General features: G+C 42.5%; 1 protein-coding gene across 5 annotated transcripts in view; it reads right to left on the reverse strand.

Moving 5' to 3' along the window:
• kif21b (kinesin family member 21B) overlaps window positions 1-22,920 on the reverse strand; it is a 65,314-nt gene that overhangs the window by 38,717 nt on the left and 3,677 nt on the right. For all 5 annotated transcript variants that reach the window (XM_063474410.1, XM_063474409.1, XM_063474411.1 and 2 more), the window contains exons 2-4: window positions 3,187-3,409; window positions 1,509-1,691; window positions 390-539 (exon numbers count right to left, since the gene is read on the reverse strand). In XM_063474410.1, the coding sequence (XP_063330480.1) occupies window positions 390-539; window positions 1,509-1,691; window positions 3,187-3,409 (556 nt within the window). The remainder of the gene's footprint in view (window positions 1-389; window positions 540-1,508; window positions 1,692-3,186; window positions 3,410-22,920) is intronic.

The following is a 22,920-nucleotide window of genomic DNA, read 5'->3' on the forward strand; positions in this document are numbered from 1 at the left end:
ATCAACCACCGAAGTGTAAAAAGTTGTTATTTTGTTCAAGATTTTGAACGATAATCTGAACATTTTTAAAATATACACTTAATGAAGGAATTATTAAAAGGTTTAATCACTGTTGGTAAATACTGATACACAGATAGATGCTGATCTGTAAGGGGATCCGGTTGCTCTGCTATGCAGTGGGAGGTATTATGCTGGGATGGTTTCGGTCTACTTATCCTTTGAAGGGCAGGGCAGCTACAAATCAGAATGATGTCACATCTATCTGATGATTAAAGCCTTATAGCCTTACGTTCACATATTTTGTTTCTCATTTCTGATCTGAGCTGTAGATGTTGGCAAAAATGTGATAACGTCACCAATCACATCTCTAGCTACACTCACAGACCCACCTCGTCCTCTGAGTGCACCAATCTGGAAGTGACTCCCGTGGTGTAGATGCTGCCACTGGCGTCCTCGTGGATCTTTATGGCGGACTTCCTACCGCGACTCTCTGGATCTCTGGTTCCATCGAACAAGTCCAAGATCTCTTCATTGTACAGCTGCAAGGAGCAGAACAAGCACACATTAAGGCCTATCGCACATCGTACAGTTCGTACACGCTCAGTGCAAGGATGAGCCCCTCTGCTGAAAATGAATGTGCGCCTCATAAAACTGAACTATTTCGTTCTGTTAAACTGATTTCTAGTTTCGTATTTCCACACAGCTCTGCAGCCACAGAGGTCAACGTGATGACAGCTCTGAAACCTTTGAGGACAAGGGTCAAAGAGGTCAGCTGAAAGCTCAGCTGCTCCCACCTAGTGCTAAATGCACGCACGCACACAGACACACACAAACACACACACATACACTCTCTCACACACACACACACACACACTCGCCCATCTGTTCACCATCAACGAAGATAACCTTTTGACCTGAAAGCCCACAGAAAAGACACTAATAGCGAGAAGCAGGAACGCAGACAAAAGAAGGAAAAGAAAAATGGACAGAAAACGATTTTATTTTGAAATTTGAATTTCTATTACATTTTAATTATTATTACGCTGTTCAGTTCTCTCTCCCCCCCCCCCCCCCCCCCACACACACACAGTAGTAATGTCCCCTAAATAAAACCCAAACATTTGCCTGCCAGAAGCCCCCAGAGGAAATAATTACTCGTATATTATCTAATTTCTCCTACGCAAGCGTCCCTCCTTTCCTCCCATTCCTTGCACTTATCCATCTTCTCCCGCACAGTGATGAGGAATAATGTCAGAGGTAATGGACAGCATTAATCAGGACCAACAATGCACGAGCAGACATTCACGCTCATCTGTCTTCAGGTTGTCACTTCCTGTTTACAGAAGCGGGTCTGATCTTGTCGTCTCCCCCATTTTGTCCCATCTGGTTGGAGTTAATATGGACCAGCATACACAAAAATGCACACGCGCACTTACATAATGGCAGCAGGAATATCAATACAGCATTGTATGAGTGTCAAATAGAGTAACAATGTGAGCGCTGCCTACCTCCAGGAACTGGGCGCTGACTTTAAAGTCCGGGGGCTGGGTGCCGGCCTCCTGGGCGCGCATCCTTCTGGCCTGGATTCCCTCAAACAGCTGATGAACAGCCCGCGGGATTATGCCCTGCTCCTGTGGGCTCAGGCTTACATCAAAACCCGTACCCATGGTGTACGTCTTCCCTGAGCCCGTCTGTAAAATGATTCACCAGTGATTCATCACCCCCAGCCTCATTCCTTATTTATGTACAATAACAAGGTTTCACACACATTCACTGTAGTTAATTAAAATCAGTAAACCGTGAGTCAATGTGCATAGCTATGCTCGCTGCACGGGTGTGTGTACAGACATGTGCATGTTTCTGCTTTGTTGTTCTTTTATCTATTATGTCAGCTACAACAATTCACCAAGTGTTGCCGCTCTCGCTCACTTATATTTGATATGAAACATGTAACGCTGAATGACTTGAAAGACCCTTTAATTCATGCAAGTCATGTCTGCCCAGGACTTTAATTATATTTGAAGGGTAACAGAGCCCACGCATGAACTGCAACATGTCTTTCTCTCTCTTTTTGTAAGTACTAGACGCACAGACACATAAAGGTGGCCAGCCTCATCCTTAATTTGCAATCTCACAAAGCAAAATAATATTTTATGTAACACATCAAAAAAAGGACAAATGTAAAGCTTATGTCTGTCTTGCCCACATGTACACTTCATCTTACAGGTTGGTCAGGTATATAAACGCCATTAAGTGAAATGGGCAAGTCACTTGATGATTTATTTATTTTTTTGTGCATCCGTGATCAGTTCACTAGGATTCAGTTGCCTCGCTCTTATTTTGAAAGCTCAGACACTACCCTGGCCCTTTCCCTCAGGTTGAGGCCAGGTTGCCGGCTGTTGGAGCAGTCCTCAGTATCATTCAGCTGCTTCTCAGGAGAGGATCTCGCCCTGAGGTTGGACAAACATTTTGGTTATGCAAACCAAAGAGCTACTCTGAGCAGAACCTGGAGCAGGGATGGCAAACTGGGCAAGGTGGCGCTACGCCAAGGTGAAAGAGGATGCAGAGAAAAACGGCGACTACCATTGTGTCTGACTTTTAAACCTACCGCTCATTACTTACACATTTTGCCTGCTACATTTACTTTGCAGTTCACTGTTCCGTACAAGAGCCCAATGTCTGAATAAAATCCTTAATGGGAAAACTTTAAAATAGTTTGTTTGATTTTACTTTTTCATATTTAAATAAAATAGTGACTAAATTACAAAATAAGAGGTAAATAAGAAAGACCTTCTAATTCTCTGTGACTTATTAATTTAAAAAACACCTCTAATGTAAATGTACATTTCTGAGCTTCTCCTGCTTCGGGCCTTACTGAATGGAAGACTTAGTAGTCTTATTCAGTCTCAGTGTAATATTTCAGAAGCATCACAACATCTTGATGTACGAGTTATCTTTTATTACAGTCTTCCAACGGCATTCTGTGGCCGTGGCAGAGAGATAACTCATCTCTATAAATATTCTAGTCTCCCTCTTTGTCAGAAAGCATGCAGACTGCTGTCATGCTGCCTGCACTGCTGTTTGACCCCTTTGTGAAGGAAAATAAAGCTCATAAAGACAACCTGGCTGCATGCACCTCAGTTTATTTCAGATTTCCTTAACAGAATCAAAGCGTCTGTGTCATACCTGACCGTAAGCGAACACGGTGGCGTTGTAGCCCTCGAAGCAGCCCTCGATGAGCTTGTACACGCAGGTCTGGTAGATGTGGGGCTGCTCTGAGTCAATGTCGAACACAAAGTCATAGGTGAAGGCCTTGTCCTTTCCCAGGAGGACTTGAGGCTCTCCGGGTGTGACCAGCGTGCACACGTGGCAGCCTTCTATCTTCTCTTTGGCCATCTGAGGACGAATCCTGAGAGACGACAACAGAAAGGCAAAGAGAGAAATCGTTAGCACATTTATGAAACTGTTACATCGATTTAAAAAAGGAAAATGACTTGGCGACTGCACAAACGACGACTCAGGCGACTCAGCAAGACAGGCCGCTTATTGTTGCAGAGCCTGAATTATTTTAATGCTTTAATGCATCGTGCAGATAAAGCATGAGATTCTGATCCCACATGGTGCACTGGAAACAAAGAACAGTGAGAATATGAGAGCGCACAAAGTGGGCATAAAGTGAACTGTTCTAAGAGCAGAACCACTGATGTTGGCACACCATACAAGCTCTTAAAGCCATCAACACAGTGGCTGTTAATCCTTCATCTAAAGACTCTGCTGGGTTTTCCTTCCTGACAGGTAGTTCACTGCAGTTAATTGCTTTTACCTGAGATCCCAGCTTCAAAATAATCCATGATTAGATGAGTCTGAAAGGACGCAGCCGCAGCTCCAGAACGTCTTACAGACTCGCTGACAGCTCGAGGACCGAGTATTTAAGTTTAGGAACATTTTCACTTCCTCGCCGGCAGAAGAGCAGAAACCCAGACAAGCGAGACCGCTGTTTAATTAAGATGAAGACTTTAAGGACGTGACAGTGCTGCAGTGCTGATTAATCGTGAGAAAACACCACACAGAAATGTTGCTCTTGCATAATGCAAGTACATAAAACAGATGATTTTCCAGGCGCCCTGTTAATCTTGTGCTTTCAGAGGTACAATATGGACACAGTAGGGAGGTAATCACTTTAAGCTGCGGAAAAAGCCATGAGGCAGCAGTATCAGAGCAGTAGGTCCACCTCTTCACATGCTAAGTCCCCCCACCCGACTCAGTCTTTAGGGGATGCAAATCAACTCCCCCACACACCAAGACTGCACAAGAGACTCCCTATGGGATGCGGCAACAAAGACACACACACATAATGTATAAAGCGAGAGAAGTCCCCAACCACATCCAGCTGCGGTGGGATGCTCCGCAAACCACAAAAACACACACACACACACACACACACTAAGACTCTGGAAACAAGTGTTGTACACATGCAGTTCAAAAACAACCCTACTGTACTATCTTTATTTCACACATTGCTCTCAAGCGAGCACCCCACCCACCGCTAACACACAGAGTTACACTTCTGCGCACACAGGGGCAGCTTTCTGGCCATCTTTCAGGCCTCGAGGCCCCGCAGAGTGTCTTCCAGGAAGAAATGAAGGCTATTAGAAGAAGTCCACAACAGCACACGTTAGCCCAGATAGCCTTATGACAAAGAGAGCAACTCTGAAAGCAGCTTGCAGACAGGCGAGCTCCTTTTATGACTGGATGTGACCTTGACCCGGAGGTTAATGTATCTAAAACCGCAGATCTCGCAATGAACGCTGCTTAAAGCAATTATTAACATGAAGTGGATGCAGCAGAAGAGGAGCGCACTCGGTCCCCACGATGGATTTCACGGCAACACAACGCGCGTGTGAGCTGCAGCTGTGTCATGAAAAGAGAAGAAAAGCTTTCTTTTTGCTTCTTCTCTCTATTTACATTCATTTCATCCAGTCTGTGTGCACTGCCTTAATATTAGAAGTGAAAAGAAAGAAGGAAATTTAAGTTAATTAACCCCATCATCGTTATAGCACATATTCATAACTGAGTTTTCTACTTCTACCTATCACCGAGCGACTCTGTAGGAGTGTCTCTGCAGAGCGTGTCGGGATTTGTCCCTGCTGTCAGATCTCAATAATCATTTTGCACTCGATGCCTTTGGCAGGACTTTGTCTCATGGAGCATGTGTGAACATATTCGACAGACCCAACCCAAGAACGAAAGAATTATCACAATTCTCATTAGCTTTTAATAATTTAAGTCATCTTTTTTTTAAACTGGGCGCCTAAAGTTGTCACTGTGAGGTGCAAATGAGAACAATTCCACACGCCGGGCACGCACAACTACAACACCCATGCGCACAAAGAAAAAATAAAACAACAGTCCACACAGAGACATTCACAGTAACAAGCTAAAGGCTCAGCTGGATGAGCATTTAAGCCAGCTGTGCCAACAAAAGAAGGGATCCATAACATTGACCGGAAGAGCAATCACACGTGCAAACACCCAAACACACACACACACACACATCCAGACTCAGACATACACTCATTTAAGGAAATCTAGCGGCTAAAACTAGCATCCAATGTGCCGGTTAAACGTCTGAATCAGACTGAGGCGTAAGGACAAACACAGAGGAGCAGATTGTGGATTCCTGATGCGGCAAATTGAGGCGTTTATCGCTTATCATCTTTGCACACTAATAGGAAAATGAGTCAGATACCCCAGGGAGTAAATAAAGTCCCTGAAAGAACACACCCCACCTGCCCTCCACGTATGCATCCTCACACGCAGATGAATTTAAAGGTGAATTTGAATGCAGCATCATGCTTTCATTACTTGCCCTCCCCCAGTTTTTTTTTGTGTGTGTTTTTTTGGCATAAACACCAAACCCAGGTCTGTCAAACACAAAAACAAGCAGACACACAAAGTCAGAAACTCATTATCCCCAAGCTCTGAGGGAATTCGTTTATTATTACAATAATTATTGTACCCCATAGTGCTAATTAGGACGTGCAACAAGGATGCAGAGAGGCACGCACAAACGTCGAAGCAGCTGCCATATCTAACGCTGATAACAGCAAACTCCACCGACGCGTGACTGGAGAGAGAAGCTGAGTGCAACATGAAGGAGGCAGCAGACCTGTTAGAATACTGATCGCACTCCTACAGACGTCTGACAATTAAAGCCTTCGAAAACCGACATGATTTACGTTTCTTAGGTTCACTTGAAGTTATGAAGGAATGCATCAAAAAGCAGTGCCTCCCAAATGTGACAGTAGGAGCGAATCACAGATTTTATTTGTGGGATTTAAAAATCATTTAATCATTTAAAAATGCATTTAGTCCTGCAAAATGACAGCACGACACGTTCATTTCTCATAATTCAGTTACAGGCAAAACAAAAATAAAAAATGTTGCCACGTCGTTGGCGCGACACACTCCGTGGGGATGCTTCGGTGATGGATCAAGCTAGACTGACAAAACACGCGCTGATGCAGCTCGAGATGGTTTCTTCTGTGCACATAATGCTGGCTTATGTAAAAACATAAAAGAACATAGACGGTCTGAAAACTGCAATTTGTGTGTTTGTGTGTAGGTTTAAAAACTGAAATGGGTCTGCTGCACAGAGTAGGAACATTTTACTGCATCAAACGCCGGTGTTAGGGCTGTGGTCTCAAAGCGGACTGGTTGTTTGATGAATTTGCTCAAATATGACCAAATTCTCACTGGGCAGATAACTTTTGTTACTTTCAAGGAGAAAAGCACTACATTCATAGCTTTCTAGAAGTGATCCTTTGTTTTTGGCAGTAGGATAAACGGACTAAAAAAATCAAATAAAATCCTGCAATGCTGCAAAACACCTGCTTTATTCTCGCAGTTCTGACTTATGTTAGATTTGCTCTTCTCTTTTCAGTTCACTTCCTGTGAACTGTGTTTTGTTGTCAAGGCCCCGTCTTAACAACCTGTGATGCCTAAAAACACCTAACACTGTGTTGGTTGTTTCTCTCTTTAGTTGCTTCCTGTTTTATTTTACTTCCTCCTTGTCTGTTTATTTAGATTCTGTTCACATGTGCCTTGTTTCCCCCAGCTGGGTTCACTCCCTCTGATTACTTTGTATGTTCTTTTTCTTTTTTTAAAATTACCTCTTTCTTTTTTCTTTAGTTGAATTTATAAACAAAATGCCACAGTTTGACAGATATGAACTTGGCATATCACTGCATGGTGTGGAGTGTTTCCTTAAAACATTTGAGGAAATTGGGCAAGACCTAAAAAAGACTATTTACGGCACATGAACATTATTAAGAAACAGGGAAAAATCCAGCAAAGACCTAGAACAGGACTCAAAAGAAGCATCTGGCCTTTCACTTGATCTCCCTGCTGTTCACTGAGGTCTCTTCAGAAATGGTCTGAGTGGAAGGCTGGCTATCAGGAAGACATTTTTAATGAAAGGAAAAAGGAAGAAAAGGGTGAGGTACTCCAAATCACACAAGACCTGGACTGAAAATCAGTGGTAACGGGTCTTCAAATTTAATAAAAATTTGGGTTCAAATCATTATCACTGTAAACACGGTGGAGGCGCTGTCATGGCTTGGGTTGCATTTTAGCCAGTGGTGTTGGAGATCTTGTCAAAATTGATGGAATTAAAAGTACCAGTAAAGTACCATCAGATTTTGATCGTCCATGCAGAACTGTGCAACACAATTTGCCTCATATGTACTTCCCATACATGTTTGCACATGTTTAAATAAATTGCTACACCTAATTCCCATGTTTGTGACAAGGTATAAAGAAATCGGGAGTGGCTCGAGACTTTTGCACAGCACAGCATTTCATTACTTTTGCTATCATGTCTTAAAAAGCTTTTAAAACAGCACACAGTGACAACTCCATCAGCTACGTGTCTGTCAGCAGCAGCAGCTACACTCAGCAACAGCTGAATGTGAAGCGTCCTATTCCATCAAAAGTGAGAACTGCCGCATGCATCGCTCAGGTTGTGACACTTTTTAGTGTCTGTGAAGGTTCTCAGTCATCCAGGTCATTGTCCAGACGCTTTTCTTTCCAAGCGACACTTTTTAGTATTAGTTCCTACTAGTTGTTAGGCTTAGATCACAAGTTGATACAGCATTTTTGAAATGAAATGATTAAGAGGCTTTGAGTGTGATGTTATCGTTGAACTATAAATGAAGATTTAATATGCTGCAAACACCAGCTGTCTTTGTTTAATTATATTCACATTTCCTGTTACAGAAGTGCACTGTGATAAATGTACTTAAATGTAGATAATGTAGCGATAGAGCACATCAGCCCCTGTGGGATTGCAAATGTAGTTGTGCTACACAATATTTCAATAAAGTTGTAATTTCTAAAGAAAAACTGGAAAGTCTTTATTATGCTGAATCTCTTGGCAATTTTAAGAAAGTTTTTTATTAGACTCTCAATATGTACGCACGGATTCGCACACACAGACACACAAGTCATAGCGTGACTTTGTGTTTTTTCTTCCTCTCGCTCAGCTGGCACAGTTTAGGAGGGCACAGTTTCCTTGGGAACTGCACAAACTGCCAGACTCCTAATGTGCTACGTCTGCATGTGTGAGCATATGTTTGTGTGCCCACTTCAAAACGGGATGGCATTCTAGTTAATCGCAAATGGCAAAGGCTAATACCACATCGTGCCCAATCGTCCAGTAATCGTCACCTCAAAGTCGACTGTTAACCTGCTCCCCAATTGTAGGAAATAGCCCGGAGCGAGTGCCAAGTCTGCTGCCAACAAGGAGGGAGGACCAGTAAGATCAGCACGCCACTAGCAGCTTTTTGTGTGCGGTATTGTCTGTGTGTGTGTGTGTGTGTGTGTGTGGGTTCAGTCAACCTTCAAGAACAAGCTGGTGATGTGATAGCCAAAGGGCTCATTTCCCTAATGTAAACACTCCAGCAAAGGCACCGCACACACACATAAAGAGGCAGAGTTAATCGCATTCACTCGAGTGTTTCAGAGCGCCGTTGTCTCTTGTTCGGCACAGAGCCAATCAGGAAAGCTGCTCTTCATGAAAACTGTCCATTTTTCCAGAGAACATGCTCTTATCAAAAACTACATAACCAAGAGCTCCTCTCCATCATCGCCCCATCTGTTATACGCGAGATTAAATTTCCTGATCGGCAAATGAACAGTGGTGTTGTTTCTGTGCTCTTGCCCATCCTCGCACCTCGGCCTGTTTCGAGCCCTCCCTGAGTTCACTGCCAAAGAAAGCAGCAGACTAACTGGACTAATCACTGAATGGCAGAAGCAGTGAAAAAGGCCTTTTTCCATTTCCTTTTTTCTCCTGATAGCCGGGGAGATTAATCACCCGTGTGGACTTGTACTAACTCGCTCGCTTCCTCTTCCTCTGGCTTTCTTTCTTTCTACCAATCATGCCCCTCTCCTGTGTGGCGGTAACAAATGTTTGAAATGCAAACACACAAGACACCCCCTCCTCCCACCCGCAGTACATTGGTGTGTTGGTGTTGACAGATGGCTCAAAGGTCATTTTGCCGTCCAAGAAAGGTTGTGTCAACAAGTAGAGAACAACAGGTGAGGTGGACCCTGATGCACAGGGGTTAGTGTTTTTTTAGAAACAGGTTAAATAAAGTGAGAGTGATATTTGAAGAGCCCTGCAAAATCCTGTTGCTCACATAGATGAGAAAGACCAAACTGACCTGTGAACAGCTCATAAAGTCAGATGACTGATGAGGATGGCAACTTTATTTATTTTTTTAACTTTCCTCCCTTACATGACAGACACTAGTGATCGCACATATGCACTGAAAACATGTTGTAAAGTCATCGTATTGTGTGTGTGTGTCAGATTTACCAAAGCCAAATGCATTCATGCTGCACATCTGCATCTATATGTAACACCCACAGATAAGCAACTCTGTATTTTCCACAGGTCAGCAGAATGATCGGTCATGCCTCACACTTTTACCGTTGCAGTTTAGTCATTTTACACAGCAGAGTTTCTAGTCGCACACCACATCCACTTCAGAGTCACAAGGGGGGTTGGAGCCTAACCCAGCTGTCATAGGGCAAGAGGAACAGTACAGAGTACATCACAGAGCCAACACACAGAGACAGGCAATTATAGACACTAAAAACCCATTAAGATTCACTAATTAACCTAACAAGCATGTCTTTGGACTGTGGGAGTAAGTGAAATACCCCCCAGAGAGCTCACACAGGCACAGGGAGAAGATACAGAAAGCCAAGCAGATTCAAGGCGACAATGCAAACCGCTGCACTACCACTGAGTGAAAAGGTTCAGATATATGCTCTACCTGCACAACAAAGAGGAGTATTACCAGTTAAAACGACAAACGGTTCCCTCGAATGTTTGAGGAGTCCAAAGCAGGACTAAAAAAGGGTTGTAAACTGGTAACAACAGCTTGAAAGGATTATGCATCTCTATGCCTGTATGGAAACCACATCAAGGAGGCAAAACACCCGTGTGATTGCTGCTAACTCTCCGGACAATTAACCGCCACTATTATTATATCAGATGAAGTCAATCTAGCTGGCAATTTAAAGAATCTGATTGATTAAGACAGCTGGTTTCTCACACACAGCTCAGGCCTACAGGGCAACTGAGAAAAAGGCTAGCAATAAGTTGGAGTAACGTACACTGTGAGCTACAGCTGATGTTATTTAAAAAGAAAAACAGTGAGAAGGACATTCAAATGTCAAACATGTCTCCATAAAGACAAAACAAATAAGTATCTGAAATAAATAAAGGAAGAACAGGTTTTGGTTAAACAAAAAAAGTGTGATAGAGATGGAAAGACTGAGATTGCAGATACAAGTGGAGGAAATGAGCTTACTCCAAAGGGAGTCTGGGCTGACCCAAAGAGAGGGGGTCATCGGGGAGGCACTCAGATTAGAGCTGCTACACTCGAAAAGAGCCAGTGGAGGCGGTCTGGGCAGGATGCCTACTAGGTGTTTCGAGCATGCCCAACTTAGAGATGGACCCGAGACAAACCTAGGACACACTGGAGAGGTTACATCTCTCAGCTGCCTCTGTGTCTTCCCAGAAGAGCTGGAGGAAGTGGCTGAGGAGAGGAAAGTCTTGGCATACCAGCTTAGACAGCTGCCTCCCGACCCAGATAAGCAGCAGAAAATGGAATAAATTCATAGCTGTAACTTAAAAACCAAATCTAGTCTCACATTGAGGCCATGCTCCCTGCTCTTTTCTCCACCCACAGTGGCTGAAAGAGTGGGAGATGACGCAGCTTAATATCCCTCTGTTGTCATTTCCCTCATTAATAACCAGTCAGCAGACAGACAAATATAAGCCTGTCATCAGTTTTACTCTCCTACCCTGTTTCTTTCACACAACTCATTTCATTTGAATGAATGACGGCTACAGCCACCTGAACAGTGAGCCAGCAATGTCTATTTATAGTGTTGTCTAACAATGAATTATTGGCGTAAAGAATATGAGGCAGGTAGGTTGATTGCTGAAAGAAATATGGTGTTCTCTCTTAATGCTAACCTGCATTTGGTCAATAAAGTTTCTCCATCTGTTTCTCCTTCACTGTGCATGACCTGAGTTTGAGACTACGAAGTAGTTGTGTGCAGGATTTGCTGCAAATCGACTCGTTTACAATCTGATTCAAAATGTAAATTACCAGGGTCATGCTTTTCAGTAGTATTTCTACAGAGCTCTTTAAGTAAAGGTTCAACAGCTTACTATGTTTCTGCAATGAATTTTGAGAGTCTGGGACAGTTATTCGAGAAAATATCCGCTAAAACCTTAAAGAAGATGTGTTGCAGCTCATTTTTTCATTCAATTACACAATGACATCAAAGCTATCCTTAATTATTTTCCCAAATAACACTGAATGTGCTCAGAAGTGTTTCCATTTAATTCCAAGCCTGTCTGTGCCTGTTGGTGGTAGGCAGCAGCTTCAGGATGCATCCCCGCTGGTTTCACTGCACCGCAGCCCCACCACGCTGTCAGCGAGCTGGGTGTTGTCTCCACACAAACACACACGCACAACACACCACAGCCTGGATTTCTCGTAAACCCTAAGAGCACTTTGCCATAAAATAATACGCGAGCACACCCATTTGTAAAGAGGTCCATCAAATTGATTTTGAAATGAACATGAAACTGTTTCTTCAGCTGCTGCCAAACTCTCCAAGCCCTCCACATGGATTAGCATACTGCGCTGTGTGCCCAGCTGGGCATGCAAAGAAACTTGATTAGCTTAGTTAGCTCAACAAAACAAAGAAATGACTATACTTCTTATGGAAACCAGAGGAGGCCGAATCCCTGTGTCAGGCTCTTGTTAAGAAGAGCCACAGATAGGGACATGGGATGTGCAACTGACAGGGGATATCCTGGCTGGGCCTTTTCTGTGAGGAGTTTGCATGTTCTTCCTGTGCCCAGAGTGCTCTTCTAGAGAGCACTCTGGCTTCCACACAAGGACCCACATGGTAGGTTCATTGGTGACTTTTAAATTGGACATGAGGTAGATAAAGCACTGTACAAATGTATCCTCAAAATGTGACTTGCAGTCTAAAAAAAAAGCTATATAAATGCAAGCACACCCATCAGCAGAGAATCAGTGACATCGGTGAGGTGAACCGGGAAAACAGAAGCTAATGCCCAGCACAGCCTGTTATTTATTTGTTTATTGTGACTTCATTACTTATTCATTCATTTCTATTTTTGCCTTTTTGTGAGTAGCATAAAGCGACGACACCTGCCATTTCATTATTCGACCTCGTGTTGCGTGATGATAATGAATATTGCATGCTTTTCCAGTCACTCAGGTGCTACCGACGAGCTACAGCGATGAAACAAAGCACCGTACACTTCCTATTTTCACATGCGGGAGATGATGACATCACATGAAATACCAAAGAATCAACAGGTATTGTCATATTTTACTGATGACGAGTCCTCAAAGTTCCTCTTACTTAACTTCTGTTTAACCTAATCATACAAAGTATGTGGGGGTTGAGTTCCCAACCTGGTAAAGTTTTTAAAAGAAATCAATCTTGAAAAAACCTTTGTGTTTTGGTAACATTATTTACAGAGCAGAACAGTCCTAACCTTCCTGAAAGAGATTAACCAGCCATACAGAGATTACATAAGGAGCGCTGTGTCTCCATCTGGTTCCGCTCTGTTTGCTTGTAGCGTAACTCCGATTAGAGCTTCGTCATTGTCAGAGTTCAGATTAGGATTAACCCAGCTGACACAGCCATGTGTTAGAGTGTGTAGCCACACTGCAGAAACGGACATATCAGTGTTTTCAGGTATGAGCAAAGTAACAGCCATAAAAAGTGCATATAAAGAACAAGTGTCCTAAATATTTTAACCGTGTAATCCCCAATACATAAAAGTGTTAACGCATCCTTCTGGATTAAGTGTCTGGTGTGTGTGTCTGGTGTGTGTGGTGCGGGTTTTTGACAGGTGGGTGAACAGCGATGACGTTTCCTCCTGTTTTTATTCTGTAATGAAAAGGCGCGTGCATGTCACTGCAAGCTGAAGGCGTCCCGGCAATATGTGACGGGTCCTTTGTTGGGCTGTTCACCTGACGACTGAAAAGCTGTTGAGGTGGAGCCGTTTCACAGCCTTTGAACCATTTATCTCGCCCCCGCCCTCTCAACCTCTTTTATTTTCTAAGACTCAAACAAACAGAAAGGAAAAAGGAAAGAAAGAGAGAGGGAAAATGAGAAGAACAAGAGAGGGAGGATAAAGTGGCGATTCATGAAGACTGTCGCATGTTTGACATGAAAAGCCCTGAGAACTCAGGAAATTGCTTTGGCCTATTTTGGGTTAAGGAGCTCTGGGCATATCAGTGACTGTGGGATGAAACGAGAGAGGCCCTGAGGTGCAGTAATGGATGGAGTGGAAGCAGACCACTGGCTGCTAAGGTCAAAACGAAAAAAAATGTAACAAAACAGAAAGGATGACAATGGAAGGCCATTTGTTTCCACATCAGTTGATCGATGGGGGTCTCAGAGATCCAGTAGCAGTCACATAAGGCTGGTTTTTAGACAGTTTATTGCTAGATTTAAAAATATGTCACATATATTCATGACTAAACTCAGTGTCCTAATTGCAAGACACTTCTAATGGCCAACAGAAGGGGAGTCCTTTGGTCGTAAAAAGATGTCCCGCTGTCACCGCTATGACAAAATGACCCTGTGTCAATCTCTAATTTTAAGTCTTACCTGTTACAACATGTTGTTGTTTTTTTAAAAAAAATTAGGTTCCTACTTCAGGTAGAACAGAAAATATAAAGCATTGTATGATTTAGGGTGGGTGTGTCTTGGGATTGACAAGTTGCTACAATCTGAGTTTGCCATGTCCTCAATCTGTCAGTTAGATCCACAACAGGATCCACTGCTAAAAGTCGAGGCTTCAGAAACAATTTGTGAAAACAGGACATCAACAACCAGTGGGTGGATGCATGGTGGTTACATTCATCGTTTACAGTGCGGGGAAATAATTATTTGATCCTGCTCAATCTGTACATTTGTTCACTTACAAAGAAATGAGCAGTCTCCAATTTTCAGTTATTTAAGACAGAAAATCAACCAAAAATCCAGAAAAAGCTCATTTCAAAGTTATAAATTAATTTGCATGTCAACGTGTGATGTAAGAAAATATGACTTAGTGTTTGGTGGAGAAACCAATAGATATAGTATTATTATTCCGGTATACACATTCCAAAAGTTTAAAGTACGACCAAATGAATGTCATCACCAGTAATATGAGTATATAGAATGGATCGCTGCAAAGATCAGGATTTCCACTTTCTACTTGATGCTACTTAATGTGAATTGATTGGGAACACTAATGAACAGCTTCTGGGATATTAAAGCTTTAATTACAACGTCTCTTCGGTCAAAAAGTCCGAATGCCGACCTCTTGTCTTACAGAAAAGACACAAGCAAGCAGAGCCTAGCTTACACATTATTGAGCTACAGTAAGCATTTCTATCCTGTTGCCCATTTAATCAGTGCTCCCATCGATTTTTTTGGATCAGCCGTTTGCAGTGATTCCTCGCATAAAACCGTCAACTGTCTCTCTCCCTGCATCTGTCTGCTGCTCAATCCCTCACAGTCTATTCAAGACACCTTTCCCATAATGCCATGTTTTGCTCTCTTTGACTAATCAGTTGAGTGTCTGTGGACGAGAGTAATAACAACACGCCCACTGCTACGACAGGATATGGAAGCAGGCCATTTCCTGCAAAATCTGTCTCTCACTTCGGTCTCCGATCCTCCACATGAGCCCAACATCACAGCAGGCTAACAAGCCGCTATCCAAACACACACACAGACACACATTTCATATGCAGGTCCAACACTCTCTGAGGGAATGGCAGAAAATAAGCAATGGACACCTGACTGTGCACTGTCCCTGGCAACATATGTTTATACGAGTTATGAATGAATTAAGCTGGCACCAAACAAAAGCAAATGAGGGGCGAGAAATTGCATTTTTCCAGCCTTGACCCTGGTCTCTGATTTATGGCAACGAGAGGGGGAAAAAAAATAATGAAGGAAGGCAAACACAGCAGGGTTATGAATATAAGTAGCTGGCTCAGGTGGGAGCACCAGAGGAGAAAGCACTAATAAGGACCAGTTGGACAAACTGGCAGAGGGAAACACAAAGTAAATATAAAGGAAAGCAGACTGAACGGATGGGAAAGTACAGAGGAGAATGCACACTATATGTGAACATTCACAAGCGCAAGCAGGGGAAACGGGCCAGTGGTCACAAGAGACTGGTGCTGTGCGTGGACAGCTGGCTTGCCCAGGTGGTACCATGCAGACTGGAAGATATAGGCATCTGTCCTGCCATACCGGTGGATACAAATGACTATGTCCTCACAAGCCCAGAGTAATGACTGCAAAAAGAAAATATTTCTTCTTCAATTTCATTAAGTTCTTGTTATAAAGAGCCACAGGCATTCCTGGCTTACACAAATATCCTCCCAACAAATTCTAGAAAGGATTCAGATTTCACAGACCACCACTAGTAACTTCAGCAGTTACCTTAAGTTAAGGGATTCATATCAGTGCTGACTCTGGATCACTGTCTTCTGAGAGGCTGAGAGTCAAAGCAGTTCTACTATGTGATTTACCCAAAACAATAAGTGTTCGTATTGGCATATACATGTGCGATAGGACAGTATGTCAGCTGTATTTTATAGATTTACTCATAGTGAAACAAGCATTTACAGTTACATTCATAACAATTCAATCAACTCACAAAGTGGTGAAACAGCGTCACTATGGAAACACAAATGCAAAGATTGTAGCCACAGAGAGCAGTAACCACACTGTAAATAAGCCACCTAATCGATCGATGATACTTGGCCATTTAAACATTCATCTTTTATTGCACGAGCAGTTTAGTTACACCCAGACACAAAATACCACAGCTCACAGCCTCCTTCGGGTTAACCTTATCTATCAAACTAACCTCACAGACTGGCGACCCTGTAGCCCGAGGCGCCGCTGCCAATTGGTAACGGGCGATAAGACAGAGGAGAATTCACGTACTCTGTGCACATTGGTTTGACTGAGTGCCTTAGCATGCAGGGTCGCATGCTACAGCAGGAATGAGTGCACTGGCTCATCCATGTTAACACGAGCATTTCCTTAACCAAGCCAGACTTCAAGGACGGGCTTGTCCTACATTGTCTGGAAAGAGCTAGGTCGACTCTTGAAGAAATACTCTGTCAACTCTGTTATCTTTCCCCATCTCCATCAGGAATTTATTTTCCAGAGACAAAGACTGTCATCGGAAGTTGTCCTTGAAGCTGAATGAATGAATAAATATTCACGCCCCGCAATAACATAGCCAAGATATCAAAGACAAAATTAGAGCTGGAACCAGAAATTCACAGTAAGATATTTGAGACACTTAGGAGGCTCAAATATCCCATTTTTAGAGCTGACATTATCAGGTAAAGTAGGGCAGAGCTTAGTGGGAAGCTGGGCAGAGCACGCGTGAAGCATTGGCTGTGAAAGACTTTGGCCTAGGCTTTAAAAACTAAGCTATCACAGGCTGCATTTATTTGACATCAGAGCATACCTGCCCCCCAGTATATGAAGAGTATACAATACTACTACTGACAGCATAACAATAGATTACTTTTAGTAAAACCGGTGCAAATGTTATTTATTAGCCTGGTATTGACCATCACTGTGCCAGAGGCATAACCCCCCACCACCACTGCTGTCAAAGACAAGCATTCGTCATTCAGTTTCAGATGAGCATGTCTCATTGTTACAGGGGCACATCAGTACGCATCATCTGAGCTAATTCTGGGTCAATCCCCACCCCACTTCCTCACCCCCCTCCTCATTTCCCCTTCCTACCCCCTCTCATTTGTTCTGTCTGCCGCTTCATGGGGGGTGGAGGCACGAGAAAGAATCAAATTAGCTTCTTTTCATACATTTTCATGATAGACAGTCTTGTCAAGGTCAGAGAGGTGCCATGCTCCCCGAGTCTATTTCATTTCAACATCTGAAACAGAGAATAAGAGTGGATGCTTTTTAATGGATGCTGTAAAGCAGCATGCCATCACTACGGTGTGCCATGGGAAAACCTATAATGTTTTTGGAAATTTTCAAATGACAGATCACACACTATCCGGTTTACTGTGCCAGTGGGACTGACAGAGGAAGCAGTGAGTTGACAAGAGGATCGAAAATTAAAAGCAAAGCAGCAACAAAAAGGAAAAAAGAGCCAAATGTTTGCTTATTTATATCTTTCTCTTACATATCCAGGGTCGGCATCATTCTTTAGATGAATACATATGAAATTTTCATCTATGTGCTCAAGTGTGACACTGTATGTGAAATATTTTTCGTTGAAATGTTTTACAGTTCATATGTCAGCTATGAAGCGAATGTGTGACAATTTCTCAAAATACTTGACGGATGTAAGTACACAAACACATATGTAAAATACTAAGAATGAAATGCAGAGGTGGAATTATTTCAATAAAGGTCACCAGGAAAACACACACACAAAGATCCCTTTGTTCAATGTTTTTCTCTAATACAGAGCCCACAACATACGCTGCCGAGCTGCAGACTGCTGCCATGACTCTGCTTGTCTGTCTGCCTCCCTGGAGGGCAGGTTAGCATTACCACCAGGCCAGACTCCCTCTCTGTCAGACAGCATTTAGCATGAGTGCTAATGCAGCCACCGTCGCCATGGCTGTCTGTCTGTAGGCATGTGAACTTAGCCAATGGCTCAAGTCTTCGTTCATTCCTTTGTAGTATTCCATATAGACACAAACGTGTATCAGGTTATTAAAAAAAAACACTTTCACCTTAGAATGAAGATTATTAGTTTGATAAAATGATATGATGCAGTAACAAAGTGATTCTCCCAAGCTAATTCTCCTAAGGTGTTAAAAAAAGACAAGGCAAGTTTATTTATAGAGCACCTTTCAAACACAACATTAATTCAAGGTGCTTCACGAGATATAAAAAACAGAAATGAAAGAGGAAAAAAAAGAGAAAAAATAATAATAATGATAAGAAGAAGAAGAAGAATATTAGTTTAACTAGCATACCGTATATATGTATACATCTGTATGTGCTTTAGATGGTAGACCAATCTGAACAGCGATTATTAACATCTATATGTTTTTAAAAAAGACTTTTTTTCCCCTACATTTAACATTTATTTCATCATTCCCCTGCAATTACGTTACCTCCTCTGTTTGTGTTTGTCTAACATCTCACGTATACGTGACGGAATTTTGTTCGACTCCCCGCTAAATATGGAAGAATTTAAAAACATGCCACAAGCCTGGCAATATGAACACTATTTTTTTATCTTCTTTTTAAAACTAGCAAAGGTTGGAGAATAGCCAACCTCTGAGGATGGGCAGTATAACAGCTAAATGTCTTATCACCCTGTTTAGATTCAGATATGCGCACCGCTAGGTGATCGGATCTTAGTAGGGTTGCCAACTCCCTGAAAAATAAATAAGGGACGCCTCATGGCCAGGGCTGGGCGACCCAATTGTCTTCACCCTTCCCAGTGTGGGGAATTTCTTAGCTCTCTTTTTTGTGTGTAGAATTATTTTTTTAACCATTTGACAAAGTGCGTCCCTTTTCAGCTCAATACTTTTGTTTCTAAATACGGAACGATTCCGTTTTTCAAGGGACGGTTGGCAACCCTAGATCTTAGAGACCTCAGAGACCTACCAGGTTTGTATTCATTAAACATCTTAGATAGTATATTTAGAACTCATTTAATGTTTTTTTTTTTTAATTAGAAATACTTTGAATAAAATTCTATATTTTACTGGAAAATGATGAAAATGTAGGGCACTGAGAATTTGAGTTATAAGCTGTCTCTTCCTGGCTTTTGTTAAAATTCTACCTGCAGCATTTGAACTGTCACTGTCTGATAGTCTTTTCAGGAAAGCCAATAAAATAAGCACTGTATTAGTCAGTAGTCAGAAAGAGTCCATAACAGTGTTCCCGAAATGAAATTTAAGTGGATTTTCACTTTAAAAGGAAAACAAAGACTGCAGTAGGAAGGGCAGGGTGGTAGTGGCACAGTTATTTTTAAGTTGTCTTAAGCAATACTTTATTAATAAAGCAAAATTTTCAGTAGCAATCCAGCTGTTTTCAACAAACAAGTACTAACAAAGAGTACACTGCCTACCCAGAAAAAAAAGTAAACTGATAAATGCAACACTTGACAGCTAAAGGGATATTTTTTTGTCTAAGACAATAATGGGCAACTGAATTTCCCAAGAGGCCAATGAAAAACTGGGACTGTTGTGGAGGGCCCCAGCTGTCCCGCCCCCACATATAAATCCTAATAGTACTTCTCTGTAAAATAAACTATTGCTAACACATCAACATAAATATTATATATTATAACAAGTTCTAGTTTGTCACAATAGTAGAGGGCTCAAATCTTTTAAATTAAAATGATTTATTCCAGGATCGAGTCACGTTCTATCTTTCTACACGACAGCACTCTGCACTGAATAATATCACCAGCTTTTATCGTGCGAGGCCTCTCAGTGTTTGTAGGCACCTCTTCCTCTCGGTGCTTCTATTTTAAATAAAGTTTTGCTGATTCAACCTGAACATCAGCAGATATGATGTTTACCCTGCTGTGTTAGCAAGTTAACATTCGCCAATTAGCAGTAACAACAAAGTACAGCCGACAACGGGAGGAAAGCAGTTTCTAAATATGAGGTGATAAAACTGCACAGTGCTGCAACTGAAATGTAAATTATAACCACATTTTAATCGGTTACTCATTCTGGCCATTTTAAAGCCTTGCCCTGCTGACACCTCCCTCCATTCACAGACAATAACCCAAAACAAACCCAGAGACACAAACGCCAGCAGTGATTAAGCTACTTAACGCCACGAAGGTGATTATGGGCCAGCTGGTCCCAAACACACACATCACGTCCCTTTATATCGGCACAGTAGGCAGCTCTACTGACACATTCACAAACATATAAATGTAGGGATGGACAGGTTTTTAATAGCTACACGTTTTCCCAAGTAAATCCAAAGGGGAGAAGATGGTGAACGTGAACAAATCTATTTAATAAATACACAGCAGAGAACTGCTGTCTTATTAAAGGCTAAAGAAAACATCTGAGTGTAAAGGAGTAAAAATTCTTGAACTTCACACTCCTATCACTGCCAGTTTACAGATTACAAAAGCAGAAGACAATATAATTTCAGATTGTTTATGCAGAACATCTGACATTCAAATAGAGAAGTCAGTAAGGTTTTCATTACAGTCTAGACAGGACATCTATGGCTCTCCATCTCTATGCCTCTTCCTCTCGCCACGGGAACATAGCAAACACGTGCAGCTGCGCCCAAATTATTCATACACACGATGCCCAAACGTACACACACACACACTGTCTGCACACTTATGTTCCATCTCATATTTGCATGCTACAGTAGCCCTTTTGACAGCAGACGAGACATTTGCTCCTTTTCATACTCCACCCCGCTCCCCCCCCCCCCTTTTCCCTCTTTGATTTTTCTTTGTATTTATTACAGTGAATTGCAGGAAGCATTGCTCTTTTCAGCAGACGGAGAGCAGTTTATAAAACAAAGAGGACATCAGAAACTGACTCCACAAGCCTCTCGCTCTCTTTTTTATCCCCTTCCTCTCTAAAAATACAGTCTGGACTTCATCCACGTCTACCCTCCAATTCTATGGCTTTTTTGCGTGTTTGTGTGCATGTGCATCTTTATATGTGTGTGTCTGTGTGCATGCAAGCTCAGCAGAGCGCACAAAGACCTGCACTGACATCAGACTCATTCACACAGTGTCCTCTGTCTACGCTCACCCAAGAGGTGCTCTGTTTAAAAAGCCCCCCCCCCCTCCAAAGACACGCTCAGTCCCAGTGATCTCTGAGTGACCACAACAATGTCGACACACATAAACTGGCCAAACTGGTTTTATGGTTTATCGAAATGCGTGGACCACAAAGCGTCTATAAAGATAATTATTTTCTAGACTGACCACACACGCTGTGAAAAGACTGCCCTTGTGGTTCAAGCAGAACGAGTTATTATTTAGCGGTCCAGCTGACATATGATGACACCGTGATAAGATACATGCAAATGCTGGACTGGACTGAAGCGCCTTTCATTGCTTAATGAATTCAAATGGATAAATTCAAATACAGATCTGTTTGTGTGTGTGTGTGTGTGTGTGTGTGTGTGTGTGTGTGTGTGTGTGTGTGTGTGTGTGTGTGTGTGTGTGTGCCTTTGAATGTCTGCGCAAGAGTGGGCGAATAGGAGGTAGAAGGAGCCGGGGGAAGAGAGAAAGCTGGTCACATTCCAGCGTTTTGGTCACACTTTATTTTGCACACAGTGCAGACGAGCTTGAGCAAGAGAGGGAAGTTTAAAATGGCGTAAATGTGTACACTCACAGTGCGTGTTTTTTATTTTAACTCTGGAGCGCGCAACGGAGTCGCAGACTTACTCCGAGAGGTTATTTTGAGAAAAGCCAGAGGCTCGTCTTTGGGTCTGTGTTTCTTTCACCTTTATGCTTTCTTTTAGCATTCGGTCCTCACTGAAAACACAGCAGCACACAAAGCAGGAAGTGAACAGGAAGTGTGGATGGTCCAGAAACAGCCTTACAGGAAGTCATTCTGCAACAGCAGCGCACCATTAGGGAGTACCGATATACTTAAACAGAGCAAATTCATAAATAGACAGTTTGCACAAGTCATTTCCAGATCACTGGCACATGCATGACCTAAATATTGTTGATCTACTAAATACATAAGCTACACATGTAACAAATTCCTTCACGTCTCTGATCATTTGCAAACAACATCATATGAGTCTGTGATACACCTGATAGCAGACGTGTAATTGTGTGACTGTTTGGCAACCAGGATTAAGAAGTGCAGCTTGGCAACCTCACTAACTTCTTTGTTCTGCAGACCTTTTTTGACCTCAGCGAGCCGCAATCTGTTTGTAAAGCCCCTGAATCCGCAGAGCCGGATTATTCAACAGGTTTTTCTGTGATAAACGGGGTGACGGACAAAACACCCAGCACGACTGATTTCTGCACACCACCGTGTCCGAGTATCAGCTCATGTTCAGTTCAGACAGCAGACAGCTTCTTCAGCACACTTGAAAAAAAAACCACTTACAGTGCTATTAGGTTAGCTTGAAGGGTAACAACAACTTTAAAAAAAACAACAACAACAAAGAATATAAAATCACGTGACCACAACCAGACAAGCATGAGGAGGAAGTGATGCACAGCTGCGGACGGCCAACTTGGGCGTGTGCTCTGTCACGTTTCCTGCTCCTCTCACCTCCCTCGAATCCAAACAGGCTGACTACGAGCGACTT

The sequence above is a fragment of the Pelmatolapia mariae genome, linkage group LG5 (genome assembly GCF_036321145.2).
Source record: "Pelmatolapia mariae isolate MD_Pm_ZW linkage group LG5, Pm_UMD_F_2, whole genome shotgun sequence".
Lineage (NCBI taxonomy): Eukaryota > Metazoa > Chordata > Actinopteri > Cichliformes > Cichlidae > Pelmatolapia > Pelmatolapia mariae.